Below are 15094 nucleotides of genomic sequence, written 5' to 3'. Positions count from 1 at the left end.
GTTCATGAACACTACTGAGGTAGCTATCTAGTTTTATAGCAGTGCTTGTCAATGGACTTTTTCATTCAATTATAGTTTAAAATTGAGAAGTCCTTTGAAAAATAGTCTTTTAAAAACCTGTATCAGGGACCAGGCACAATGGCACACACACACCTTTAGTTCCATCACTCAAAGAGGAGGCAGAGACAGGCAGATCTCTACAAGTTCAAGGCCAGCATAGTGAGACCCTGTTTCAAAACAGCCCCCTCCTCAAAAAAAAAAAAAAAAAAAAAAAAAACCAACCCTATCTTTGTTTCAAATTTAAATAAAGAAAAAAATAATAAAGATGCTATCGAGGATTTCTATTGCTGTGATAAAACACCATGGTCAGGGAGTTACTTCAGCTTACAGTTTGTAGTTAGTTCATCATCCAGAGAACTCAGGGCAGAACCTCAAAGCAGGAACCGAGAGTTGGGGACTGACTGGTGCAGGGGTCATGGAGGAACACTGCTTACTGGTTTATTCCTCATGCTTTGCTCAGCCTGCTTTCTTATACAACACCTACCTGCCCAGGCTGGTATCACCAAAAGTGGACTAGGCCTTCCCCTGTCAATTACTAATCAAGAAAATGCCTGACAGGCTTGCCTGTAGTCCAATCTTATGGAGGGAGGTATTTTCTCTACTGAGAGTCTCTCTTCCCAAATGTCTCTAGCTTGTGTCAAGATGACGTAAAACTAACCAGGACAGATGTGTATGTAAATGTTCTTAAATTTTCTCCTATTAATGATGAAACACTTCAGCCAGGCATGGTGCACATGTCTGTAACCCCAGAGACTGGAAGGTGAAGGGAAGAAGATCGACCCAGCTTTGGCTACACAGTAAATTTCAAAGCCAGTCTGGGCTATAAGAAACCCTACCCTGTTTCCAAACACTTAAATTTACATTTAGAACCTAGAGACATTTACATTTTTACTGCATGTTTTAGTAAAATAATTGGAATGCTTGCAAATGCAAATACGTTACAATGGGCTTGTTAGAATCTATTTTAAAATTATTACTTTGCATAATGATTATTGTTCTTCAAACTAAATAGACTCCCTAATTTCCAAGTATGACTTGCCAGCTTTTACCTTTCAATGGCTTCCTAAGTATCAATTTCAAATAAACAGGGCAAATAAAGAAAGCAAATGTTTTAGTAATGATGGAAAAGTAATTTCAAAAATTAACAAACAAACAAACCAAGTCCTGTGTGGTGGTGCATATCTGTAATCCTACTTGGGGGATTGAGGCAGGAGGATTGGCAAGTTTGAGTCATGCCTGGGCAATGTAGCAAGATGCCATCTCCAAAAAAAAAGGACAAGGAGGCTGGGGAAATGGCTCAGTAGGTAAAGAGTCTGCTGTGCAAGCAGGAGGACCTGAGTTCACATGCAGAAACCTCCTAAAAGCTGGCATGGCTGTGCACACCTGTCCCTACTGCTGGGGAGGAAGAGACATCCAGGTTCCTGGAGCTCACCGGCAGCTAGACTAACCAAGTCAGTGAGCTCCAGAATCTCAAGAAGAAGAAGGACATCCAATGCTGACACACTGTATACAAACATATACATACATACACATGCACAAACAAGTACACACACCACACACACACTACAAAGGGCTGGGAAAAGAAATTTAATAGTAAAGTACTTGCTTACCATGTGCAAGGCCCTGGTTTAAGCAGGAATGGGAAGGGAAGAGAGAAGGGAAGAGAAGAAAAGAGGGCAAAGGGTGGAAGGGAGAAGAGCAGAGAACACTCAAGTCATTTAAAGTATATAAAGGGGGCTTCCAGAGGACTAGAGCTCAGTTCCCAGCACTCACACCAGGCAGCTCATAACTGCCTGCAACTCCAGCTCCAGATGTGACGCCCTCGTCTGCCCCACATACACACAGATATACACACAAATGGAGTCCTTCCCTAGTGTTGGGATGACAAGCACGTGCCATCTGTGCCTGACATTTTTATGTGTGCTGTTGGGACTGAACTCCTGTCCCCACCTCCAAAGGATACATTTTCAGAGGAAAAATTACATTGTATAATTACATCTGAGAAACATGACTATCACAGAATTCTAAAATATAAATATTCTGTCTATAAACAAATAGGAACTCACTATAAAGAAAACAAATTTAATTACAGTGTTTAATATAAATTGTATATGTAGGAATTGTCAAATTTCTGTACCTTTCAAAAGCCATTTAAACCAATGTGATTATATACCATACAATATGAAAATACATAATTTATATAGCACTGCATATAAAATGTAGTTTTAATATATGTTTAGACAAAATATTAGGATGGTCACTTTGCTGTTAAAAATATAGTAAGGGCACTCCAGAGTTGGTGAAAAAGCGATGATTTACGTTTTGATTCTCTTTACTATATTTTTAACTACCATTTTTGCTAGCATTCATCTAAATAATTAAATCAACTGCAGTTCCAGTAGTGCGTTATTATTCACTCCACTACTTTCCTTTGCCAGGTCACTTATGTGACTGGTCACTTGTTCCTAAACTTCTACCTACTTTCTTTTCTGGCTGTCCTCTCATCTAACTACCAATTACTTACTCTTTGAAGTAATGTTTACATGTAGGTGTATGTAGTATGGAGATCAATAATTATCCAAGTGGTGAATCAAAGTGAGTTCTGGGAATCTGTGACCCATGGCCAGGATACCTTGAGATAATAAGATGGCTTGAAGACAGCACTAATGTGCAGTTGAAGCCTGACTGAAGCAGAAGGAAGTCTTCATGAGATGGCTTTTGGATTACGGAAATCCTTGTTCAGACTTTTAGTTTCAATGTAGTCTTGAAACTTTTCACATCTGCCCTACAGTTCTGGGTATGGAAGAGAGTCCTATGTGTATATTCACTCACCCAGCTACAGGATGCTTTCAACAGACTCCACCCACATCATTTTGCTTCATATGTATGTATTGTACCTTTTCTATAAGGCTCTATGCTCCTAGAATATAGAAATTAAAAACCTTTCTTTTCTATATATTTATGCACAGAATGCCATATACAAACATAATACTATAATAATGTCTATTCACCACTGAAAAGGATGAGACTAGGATGTCAAATATCATCTATGGTGGTATTTTACTTGTACTGAAATGTGATTTTAATTGTATGTTAATAAATAAAGTTGCCTGGAGGTCAGAGCTATTAGAGCCATAGCAAGAGCGTGGCGGTGGTGGCGCACGCCTTTAATCTCAGCACTTGGTAGACAGAGCTAGGTAGATCTCTGTGTGTTCAAGGATACAGCCAGCAGTGGAGACACACGCCTTTAATCTCAATACCAACCATAGAAGACCTGGAAGTCTCTACAGATAGGCAGTGACGAGGCAGTCATGTGTTTGGGTTTACAACCAATGAGAAGGCAGAACAGAAAGGCTATAAAGACAAACACACAGGAAGTAGCTCCTTTTTGGAGAGCTCTCTTGGCTGAAGCAGGAAGGGTAAGGCTCTTAGTTCTGACCTCTTGGCTTTCTTCTCTGAATCGGCTCTGTGTTTCTTATTTAATAAGATGGTTGGATATATCTACAATCATCACTAAGAGTTCATAGATAAAGCATATTCAAAAAAAAAAAGAGAGAGTGCGAAGAGGAAGGGGAGGCATCTCAGAATTTTGAGATGTGGAGAGAAGATGAACTTGCTATGCTGAGAAAAGGTACCAAACCACATGGCAGAGTATAAATAAGAAATATGGCTTAATTTAAAATGTAAGAGTTTGCTAGTAACAAGCCTGAGCTATTGGCCGGCATTTATAATTAATAGTAAGTTTCTGTGTGGTTATTTGGGAGCAGCTTCCAGGACACAGAGAAACTCTGCCTATACACTATCTCCTTATCAGCATCTTAAACTAAGACCCCAATTCAATGGCTTCATTATATTCTCCTTTCTCAGGTTGTTTTAAAGTTCAAGTCAGACTTTATTTTGTAGTACTCAAAGTCCTGCAATAGCTTCTCACTGTCAGAGAAACCCAAATCCTCAGCATGGCTGCATCTCCTAGAAGTCCCAACACACACTATGCTCTGGTCACACCTATGCAATGAAACTTGCCTGCCTGTTCTTGTCTCTGTGCACACTGTTCCCTTGTCATTCATTCCCGAGTGTCTCCTCTGAATTCTATTTAAAGTGAAGTGCCATCTGTTGGGAAGCTGTTTCTAACTATCCATGATGAGGTAGATGGTACTCTTCTTTGAGATCCTACAGAATCTTATACACAATTTGATCTCTCTCTCTCTCTCTCTCTCTCTCTCTCTCCAGGTTCTACATAAGAGGGAAAAAAGAGTTGTCTTTTGCTATCTAGTTTATTCCATTTAATTTGATGTTCTGCAGTTCCACTCATTTTCCTGCAAAAGAATGATTTTTTTCTTCTTTGTAGCTAAATAAAACTTCACTGTGTACATGTGCTACATTTTGTTTATATGTTCATCTGTTGATGAAAATCTAAGCTGACTCTATAACTTGGCTATTCTGAACAGCGGTGCAATAAGAATAGGTAGAGGGGTGTGATGCTTTGAACGTAATTGGCTCCCATAATCTCATAGGGAGTAGCGCTATTGGGAGGTCTGGCCTTGTTGAAGTAGGTGTGGCCTTGTTGGAGGAATTGTGTAACTATGGGGGCAGGTTTTGAGGTCTCTTTTGCTTAAGCTCCATTCAATGTCACAGTCTATTCCCTGTTGCCTGCAAGATGTAGGACTCTCAGCTACTTCTCTAGCACTATGTCTGCCTGTATGCTTCCCACCATCATAATAAGACTAAATAAACCTGTGAAACTGTAGGCCAGTCCTAATTAAAGGTTTTCATTTATAAGAGCTGCCATGGTCATGGTATCTCTTTACAGCAATTAAAACCCTAACTAAGGCAGGGGGGTGTTTCTATAGTATGCCGACTTCGATTGCTTTGGGTATCTTCTCAGGAATCAAACGGTGAGTCATAAGGCAGCTCTATTTTTAGTGTTCTGAGGGAATTCCAAACTGATTTCCACAGTGGATGGAATAATTTACATCCTCCCGAGCAACACTCATCCCATCTCCTCCCCATCCTTCCAACATTTATGTTTGTTTTCTTAAAGAACAAAAATCTATCTTTCAAGTCAGCTGTCCCTCTCTCCCCACTGCCTCTCTACTCTCTGATAAACCCTCATTATCTCTCAAGTGACTTAATGCGGCAGCTCGTAAGCAATTTTTAGCTCTAGTATCCCAATCTCAAATTTAATGCGAACCTACATCCAGGCTTCCTTCCAGCCATCTCTCTGAAGCATTTTCTAAACTGTCTCCATGGTACCATAGTCACTCCTAGTCTCTGCTTCCACTGCACCTAATAAACAAGGGCTTGGTACCGGGTGCTAGGATGTAGCTCAGTGGTAAAATCCTTACTTAGCATTTTCAAACCCTGGGTTTAAACCCCAGCGTCCCACAAAATAGCAGGCTGACAAAGGGACTTAATGCCACATCTGCTAACTCCTGGTTATAACTAAGGCTACTGAGAGGAAGCTCGTCTGAGTACACACTGCCACAGGAGGTCTGAGCAGTGTTGTCACTTTAATTAAAAAGCCTAAAGCGTTTACTATCTGGCTCCTTAAGAAAACACTTCCATAGCCCTGGAATATATTTTGCTTTATGTTTATATTTTACTTTATGTGCTTATTAACATTAATAACTGCAACGTATCTGACACTGACACAGGCTCTGTTTCTAGTGAACTGGCACATTATCTCACTGAATTTTTATGACATCACGGAAGGGGTGGCTATTACGATTTCACCTTTATAGGCAAGGAAACTAAGTTTTATCATTCTAGACCTATACTCTTTAAGATTGACTTTTATTATTTCTAATTATATTTATGTGTGCATGCCTGCATATAGGTATGTGCATGTGAGTACAGGTTCCTGTGAAGGTGTTGGATCCTCTGGAGCTGGAGATGCAGATGGTTTGGAGCTGTCTGATGTGGGTGCTAGGAACTGAACTCAGGTCCTTTGAAACAGCAAGTACTTTTAGTTGCTAAACCATCTCTACAGCTCCTCAGATCCACATTATTTTGGGGGTGGGAGGGTTCAAGTCAGGATTTCTCTATGTAATAACTCTGGCCATCCTAGAACTCGATTCGTGACCAAGCTGGCCTTGAACTCACAGACATCCACCTGCTTCTGCTTCCCAAGGTGTGCAACACCACTGTTTGTCATATATTGTGTACCCCAATATATTGTGTACCCTAATAAACTTATCTGAGGATCAGAGGACAGAGCCAGCCACTAGATTAGACATAGAGGCCAGAGAATGGTGGCACACACCCTTAATCCTATCATTCTGGAGGCAGAGATCTGTCTGGATCTCTATGAGTTCAAGGCCACACTGGAAAGAGAGCCAGGCAGTGGTGGCACACACTTTTAATCCCAGCACTTGAGATCTCATGTCTTTGTTTGGGAAACACACACACACACACACACACACACACACACACACACACACACACACACGCCTTTAATCTCAGGAAGTGACATGGCTGGGTGGAGAATGGCATATAAGGTGTGAGGAGACAGGAACTAGGCAGCAGTTCAACTGAGACCCTCAGGGGGGAGGACTCAGAGGATTTCAGTCTAAGGATTCATGGAAACAGGATCGGGTGAGGAGTTGGTGAGGTGAGGTTGGCTATGGCTTGTTCTGTTTCTCTGATCTTTCAAAAAAGTTTATTAGCTGGGCGGTGGTGGTGCACGCCTTTAATCCTAGCACTTGGGAGGCAGAGGCAGGCGGATCTCTGTGAGTTCGAGGCCAGCCTAGTCTACAGAGCGAGATCCAGGAAAGGCGCAAAGCTACACAGAGAAACCCTGTCTCGAAAAACAAAAAAAAGTTTATTAGGGTACACAATATATTGGGGTATACAATATATCACCACACCACTGCCTGGCTAAATTCATCTTTCTAGACTGACCAGTCCTCCTTCCCACTCAGTGCCCTACAGTAACGTCATACTGTCTGTCTAAACCCCAAGTCCTTTGATTGGCTTTAAGTCCCTAATCTGGGACAATTATAACCAGAAAGTTAAGAAAGTTTAACAGTGTTCCACTTCTATTTCAGAACTGGCTCCTGTCCAGTAAACTAAGGTGTCCCCAGCACTTACCTGCCGTCCCGTGACCTGTGGAGGCTGCCATGGTAGCTGCTCACTTTGCTGTGGACACTTCCTGCTTTGCTCCTTTGATCATCCACCATGGCCAGCTGAGTTGAAGACGCATGTGTGGATGTTCCTTGAGTGGAAGTTCCTCTTGATTTTCGTATAATAGGAGTATTTGGGTCTCTCAGGAGCGACTGAGCAAAGTCAGGTTCCTGGAGCACCTGCCGGCTCTCATTCACTATCCTACACAACACAACAGGAAGTTTAAGATACCAACATTCCTATAGACCAACAAAATAATACTGGTGGATGATCGGCTAGAAATTAATTGTTCCCCAAATTAAGTCTTTGGGGCCAATTTGAGGTAACATTTTGACAGAGGACAGACTGCAACAAAAATCTCTGTCAAAAACTGGGCCTGATGCCAGAAATCCTAGCATCTGGGATGTTGAGCTAGGAGAATCAGAAGTTCAAGGTTATCTTCACGTTCAAAGGCAGCCTAACCTACATAAGACCTTGTGTCAAAACACAACAACAAAATAAACCCAATGCCATTCTGCTCTAAAGTGCTGTGACAGAGTAAGAAAATCAAGACTGTAGTTCCAATTTTGTGAGCACATAGTCGATCTCAGCAAGTAACTATCCTGTCTTTCCTTCATTTTATTTATGAAATGAAGGCTGATAAGTCCATTATTTCTAAGAAGTCCCTTTTAGCTAAAGACACCTGTGACCCTTTAGGTCCCAAAATATTTTTTTAATTTTATTTTTATGTGCATTGGTGTTTTTGTCATGGGTGTCAGGGTCTCCTGAAACTGGAGTTACAGACAGGTGTGAGGTGCTATGTGAGTGCTGGGAAACTGAACTCGGGTCCTCTAGAAAGCAGTCAGTGCTCTTAATCCCTGAGCCATCTCTCCAGCCCCCATGGTCCCAAAATACTTTTAAAAATAATTATAAGATAGGAAAAAGTTTTATTTCATGCTCTGCAGAAGTAATAATGGCTTCATGGTAACTGGATACAATTTTAACTTTCAAGAGCAGTTTAAGGCTCCATCTTGACTCTGCAGCAGGAACAGCAGCCTAGTGTTAGAACAAACCTGAGTAGTCAACCTTAGAACAAAGTAATATGAAAATTTAAATTAAGCAAATATTCAATGAAGTCCTAAACAATTTAAAGGGACAAATTGGGCTGGAGAGATGGCTCAGAGGTTAAGAGCCTGGCCACTCTTCCAGAGGTCCTGAGTTCAATTCCCAGCACCACATGGTGGCTCACAACCATCTGTAATGAGATCTGGCGCCCTCTTCTGGCCTGCAGGCATACATGCAGACAGAACATTGTATACATAAAATAAATAAATCTTAAAAAAATAAATAAATAAATAAAGGGACAAATTATCAAACGTAAAAGTTTTAAATGTTATGGCAGGATGGACAGTAGATAGATGTGCATTATGATGAACAAAGCAATAACTGAATTAACAAAAAATCAAATTAAATCACTGTAAAGTATCTGTGAGGATCAGCTAAAGTTAAAATTAAATGACGTAATTAAAAAAATCAACTCCAACATGTAAAGCCTTGATCATTTATTGAGGAAGTATGTGTAAGTTCTCAAATTAACAGGGCTGTAACAGTCCCTGTTGTTCTCAGTACTGGGTTGACAGGTGAAAACAGGTATTTGATGAGTCCTTTACATCTAGTCCTTTAATCCATTTAATGTATTCTTGATATTTATAATAGAGTACCAATAGATAAGTAAGTTCTTACAAAGAGAGAGTATGTCACCTCTAAAAGCAGCATCATATTTAATGAAAACACCAAGAACCACTAAAAATATTTTCTTTCCTCTAAGACAAGGTTTCTCTGTGTAACTCTGGCTGTCCTGGAACCCACTCTGTAGACCAGGCTGGCCTTGAACTCACACAGATCTGCCTGCTTCTGCCTTCTGAATGCCGGGATAAAAGTGTTGCCATCACCACCTGGCTAACCAGAAATATTTTCATTAAAAACAGGAATATGAATCTATCTATTACCACCACTCTTAATTAGCTCTTTCAATAACTTCAGACTACAATTAAGTAAAAGAAAGAAATTAAGGTTATAAACCTTTAATGTTCACTAAATTAGAAACGGAGCAATAGTCCATCTTTTCACATGTGTGGCAGACCACGAAAAGCCACGGAAAACTTCAAACAGAAGTTGAAGTTACTAATTCTTACACCGAGCAGCTGTGTGGCTGTGGCCAGGCATTTAAGCTGCTTAGTTTTCTCCTTTGAAAAGAGATGAGAATACACACCAACCTTCCCACGGAAGTCAGGGAGGCCAGGTAAATAGGAAGAGAAAAAGAAAACTGTGTGAATGTTTTACGACGAACAGAGAAGCATTTGTATGGCTCTACTGAGCCATTTTCTCAAAATCATATTTTCAGTTGTCTGTTTATTTATTTATTTGTTCCTAAGATAGAGTCTTCCTATCTTGCCCAGTATGGCCTCGAACTCCTAATCCTCCTGCCTCAGCCTAATCAATAACTAGGACTACAGGCACGAGCCACTGTGTCCAGCTAGTTTTTCATTTTAAAGTCATGCTTCTGTGCTAAACGTTACTAGTCACTGCTGATAGCTATAATCTTGTTAGAATACTTCTCCAAATCCAACACGCGCGCGCGCACACACACACACACACACACACACACACACACACACACACACACACACACACGGGCTGTTACTACTATGAGGACTCATTAACTTACTCTTTTTTCCTACGACCATGGAAAAAACTGGCCCATTCAAAACATGTCTTTTTGCTTCCAACCCAAAATATAGAGGGGATCCCGACTATGAGAGCCATCAGATACTTCATCAGAAAGAGAATCAGGTCCGGACGACTCATCTGAGTAACCTACAGGGAGGTAAAGAAAATCACCTTAAATATGTTCTTCTATTAAAGGCAAGTATAGAAATTATAAACGCAATAGACAACAGTGAAATCATGTTACAAATTTAGTATCTTCATTTCTAAAGTTCTATGGATAATCTTCTTGGATCCTCAAAAGAGCATCGAGTACTCTTAACTGAGCCATCTCTCTGACCCTAAATCTTTTATATTCTCCACTAATTTTCTGTCTTCCTTTTAGTTTTAGCAGAGATACACTAAACACTTAACGTGAGTGTGAACCTGCCAATTATCCTATCAACTGTCACTTTTATTGTGCTAGTAAAGGTGGATGCTCTAGCTACCTGTCTTACTTTATTAATGCTCTTTCTCCTTACATTCTGTCTAACACTGTTCATTAGCTCTCTTCTTCCCCATACCAATGTTTTCAAGGATTCCCCAACACCCTTTCATAGACTGCTTCCCCAAGTCCTATATTTGGGCCAGCTGTGCCGTTTAAAAGCAATGAGTAGTTCACCACTAAAATGAAAACTCCACAAAGATGAAGGTTCACTTAATCTCCAAGTGTTTTCTTTCCAGAGCCATAAGCAGTGTTCAACACATGACTGATACTCATAAATACATATGTATTTAAATATAACTTTTACTTTTAAAACTTTTTAGATAGGGTCTCACTGTGTATCCCTGGCTGATGCAGAACTCCCTATGTAGACCAGGCTGGCCTCAAACCCACAGAGATCCACCTGCCTCTGCCTCCTGAGTGCTGGGGATCAAGGGCGTGCGCCATGACACCTGGCTACTTATGCTTGGCTTTATCAGAAAGAAATTAGTTAAAAGCTTGATAGTGCTGGCGCATGCCTTTGATCCCTCATTCAGGAGGTCGAGGCAAGTGGATCTCTGTGAGTTCAAGGCTAGCCTAGTCTACAAAGCAAGTTCCAGGACAGTTAGGATCGTTTGTTATACAGAGAAACCCTGTCTCAAAAAACCAAAAAGGGGGGTGGGGGAAGAAAAGAAAAAAGGAAAAAAATTACAGTTAAAATTATTCAGCACCACATCCTCTTCACCAGACAGTGCTCCCTTCCGTAGCTACCTAGCTTTTGAAGTATTCAGAGTAATTTTCACAAAAATATAATATTATTTTATCATTACTAACTCTGCCTAGAGCTACTTAAGATTTCTCCCTTCAGGTTCCCTTCTTTTCCCACTGACACAATGCTCTTGGATGTCTTCGTGGGTATGGTATGCCAGTCCTTTGTCTAAAAGCATCTCTGTCCATTAACCTTGAGTGGACATACAGCACAGCCATGCTAATATTTGTTACTATCTTAAAGTCCACTGTCTGCAAAGTCCTGCTGCTGCTGGAGAAACCCCTGCTTTTACTCTGGAGACTTTTGCCTCTGGTAGTCTCTAATTTTGCATTCAATATTCCTTGTTGTCTTTTACTTATCACTAGCATTCTGATTGTTGTTTTAACCAATTTTGTTGTTGTTGTTGTTTTTCTCTGTGTAGCCCTGGGTGTCCTGGAACTCACTCTACAGACTATGCTGAACTCCAAGGCCTGGAATTAAAGGTGTACACCACCATGCCCAGCTTCAACATATGTTCTTAAAATATTTACTTATTTTATGTCTGTAGTGTTTTTCCTGCATGTATGTCCATGTGCCATCTGCATGCCTGGTTCCTACACAGACCAGAGGATGGCACTGGATCTCTGGGAACTGGACTGCAGGCTGTCATACAGGTGCTGGGAACTGAATCCAGGTCCACGGCAAGAGCAGCAAGTGCCATTTCTCTGAGCTGTCTCTCCAATCCCACAACACATTTTTGAAGGAAGATTTTCTTAAAATATTAATGAACAAAGGTATGTTTCATAAAAAAAAAGTGGACACATAGTTACAACAATGCTTGTACCTAACAAATGTTCAAAAATACGTCTCCTGGAGCACTGCTATCTCACAGGTGAGGCTGGAGAGATGTCTCAGCAGTTACGAGCACTTGCTGATTTCAGTTCCTAGCACCCATACTGGGGAGGGGGTGGTTATAAATGCCTGTAACTTTAGCTCCAGAGGATCTGACACCCTCTTCTGGTCTCCTCAAGCACCCACACATGTGTCATATACTCACTCAGACATATAAAAATAAAGCTTAAAAAAAGATACTCTGTGGTGAAATAAAACATGGAGACCATAACCCCCTCTTGAAGGATTTTTTACATTAGTATGCTGAAATTTCTGAAAGGTCCTGGAGTAAGAAAACTGTTTACTCATTTTTTTTTCTAAGCCGGTAAGACACTGAAGAGTTGGAAAGGGCAAATTCTAAGCATTGTCCTACAGTCTATGAGCCTATTCATCTCAGAAAAATCTTCTTTTTATTTATTGTTTCTATTTTAAAACAATGTCCTCTAACATGGGAAACCCTTGAACTAGCACACATTCATTCTCCCTCTGGTCCACAGCCTGTTTTTTTTAAGACAAGGTTTCACTCTGAAGCCCAAGCTGGCCTTGAACTTGTAGTAATCCTCCTCTGACACCTGAGTGCACAGCACAAGGGGGAGCTACCACACAAGCTTGGCTCTGAATTATCGCTTCTCCTGCCTTAACTTCCCAAGTACTAAGATTAGAGGTGTGTGCCACCACATCCTGGCTGGAAAAACCGCAGTTAAGGAGACACTAATTTTTACATCTAATTTTGTTGTCTTCTCCATGATTTAAAAATCCACCAAACCAATTAACATATATATTGACCATGGTTGTATGTATCCAGAGAGAGCGATGGGAAGGGGAATCCCTACAGAGGTAGAGTACAGCAAGAATGAAGTGGCTAAGAAATACGCTTCAAATCACATTTGCTTATATCCAGTGAGTGGTCAAATGAGGACTGACCAGAAAAAAGATATTTAACTGTAGAGAGGTGATTTAATTCTGTAATACAAAGAGGGGCTAGAGAGATACCTCAGAAGTTAAGAGCATTGGCTGTTCTTCCAAAGGGCTTGGGTTTGATTCCTAGCATCCACATGGTGGCTCACAACAATCTATAACTCTAGTTCTTGGGGATCAGATGCCCTTTTCTGACCTCCCTGGGCACTAGGCATACACACACAGACACATATGCACCAAAACACTCATCTACATAAATAATAATAATAATAAAGAAATTTAAATAATACAATGAGGAAGACATGAATAATAACTTTAGAAAATAAACTAGTAAAGCTGTAAACAGGAAGTGCAATGGGAGAGCTCAACAGAAATCCCATAATTCCTAGAAGTGTTGCAGCTGTCAAGTACTGGCCTGAGCAATATGTCTCCAAAAATCACTTGAAAAGTGAAGTGCCTTGCACTTGTGCCTATAAGGGAATGATCAGCTGAGGTTGGAATACTCATGGACTTTGTGTAAGCCCTTCATTTTGTAGATAAGGAATCAAAATGATCCACCTTAAGGTGAAATTTATTTGGACCTTCAGTCATTTAAATTTTGAGTGTTACTATGTTCCGCAGCAGATGAGACAGAAAATTCTGTGCCCTTGTTGAATTTCCATTCTAGGGAGAGCTAAGGTAGAATGCTAATACACAGGGAATTAGGAAATCTTAGGCTTTCAGGGAGCAATAAAGTAACTAAAGCAAGGCGAGGAGCAAAGGAGAGAAGAGTATTTGGGGTATGAAATGATAGAGGAGGATTAGATACTATCAGAACGGCCAAGGTCTCTCCACAGACATGACACATTGAGTGAGTAGGGGTTGAGGGTATATTCTGGAGTGCAAGTATTTCAAACAAACATTGATAATGATAATTCTAAGGAAAATGTGTTACTCTTGAAGTAAAGCAAAGTGGCCAGTAAAGCTAGAGCCGGCTAGAGCCGAGCATGCAAGGAGGAGAATGGCAGGAGACACAGAGAAGTAGCAGGAATCGATGATGTCTGGTAAGAATATAAAGTTTTTGTTTTGTTTTGTTTTTCAAGACAGGGTTTCTCTGTGTAGTTTTGGTGCCTGTCCTGGACCTTGCTCTGTAGACCAGGTTGGCCTCAAACTCACAGAGATCCGCCTGGCTCTGCCTCCCAAGTGCTGGGATTAAAGGCGTATGCCACCGCCGCCTGGCAAGAATACAAATTTTATTCCAGTACAACAGAAAGCCATTGAAGGGCTTTGTTCAAAGAAGTAACCAAGATCACGTATGTTTTAAAACATTATTATGGCTACCATACTGAGACAAACTGTGAAAGAGTAAGATGCAAGCAGAAGGCCACTGTGCAAGTAGATGAATGCTTGGTCAGGGGAGGAAGAGGAGGCTATACAAAGCTAATGGGTTGAATGCAAAATATGAGAGGAGACAAGGCTCGCAGATGCCTCCCAATTAAGTGTCTAAGCAACTGGGGGATGCAAATACCAATCAGAGAATGGGGGGGGGACTGGGAGTGAGATGCAGGAAGCAGGTTTTAGGAGAAATATTAGGAGTTCTAAATTAAGCTTGGAAACATCATGCAAATGGGCATTCTGGAGCTTAGACACATGTCTAAAACATGGGGAGACTAAGACTATCCAGAAAGGGGAGGTGGAGAAAGCACAGACGAGAAGTCCTACTTTCCAAGTTCTTTCTTCCAGTGTTTTACACGCTGTATAGTACTACTGTCTTTTATAAATCAACATTGCTCACATAATAGAAATGTTTAAATTAAAGGGACGGAGTGCTAAAAACAAAATCAGTAATACCCAAAGCAACCACAAAAACCTTCAGTCATGCAAGCAGCACACAGGAGATTTGAAGGAGAGCAGGGAAGAAGCACTGAACAGTGTATTGCAAGATTCCAATTAAACCCAAGATTCCAGGGGAAACAAGTTAGCACCCGTGGATGGCAAGGTTAAAGCAAGACAGCGACTCAAGGAGTCCAGGACACCAAGAAGAGGATGGACAAGTGACCGCTGTAGAAGGGGCTTCCGAGAGAAAGAGCCCTGAGGGTGGTCATAAACAGACACACGGGGCAAAGCCCTCAAACAAATGTGTCGAAATAAGGGACAAGGAGTATGTGTTCAGTTTACTTAAAATAACCCTACAATGAAGTGACTTA

At 40.9% G+C, this 15094-nt stretch overlaps 1 protein-coding gene across 3 annotated transcripts in view; it reads right to left on the bottom strand.

The window, feature by feature from the left end:
• The window catches only part of Fzd3 (frizzled class receptor 3), a 73262-nt gene that overhangs the window by 13832 nt on the left and 44336 nt on the right, over nt 1–15094 (bottom strand). For 2 of the 3 annotated variants that reach the window (XM_052732918.1, XM_052732920.1), the window contains 2 exons: nt 9890–10038; nt 7150–7383 (listed from right to left, as the gene is read on the bottom strand). In XM_052732918.1, the coding sequence (XP_052588878.1) occupies nt 7150–7383; nt 9890–10038 (383 nt within the window). Of the gene's footprint in view, nt 1–1670; nt 1684–7149; nt 7384–9889; nt 10039–15094 lie in introns of all 3 variants that reach the window. The other variant, XM_052732919.1, reaches the window with a different exon arrangement.

The sequence above is a fragment of the Peromyscus californicus genome, unplaced genomic scaffold (assembly GCF_007827085.1).
Source record: "Peromyscus californicus insignis strain IS unplaced genomic scaffold, ASM782708v3 Scaffold_12__1_contigs__length_115047231, whole genome shotgun sequence".
Classification (NCBI taxonomy): Eukaryota; Metazoa; Chordata; class Mammalia; order Rodentia; family Cricetidae; genus Peromyscus; species Peromyscus californicus.
The sequence above is the reverse complement of the archived record's forward strand: the minus strand, read 5'-3'. Positions and strand labels throughout refer to the sequence as shown.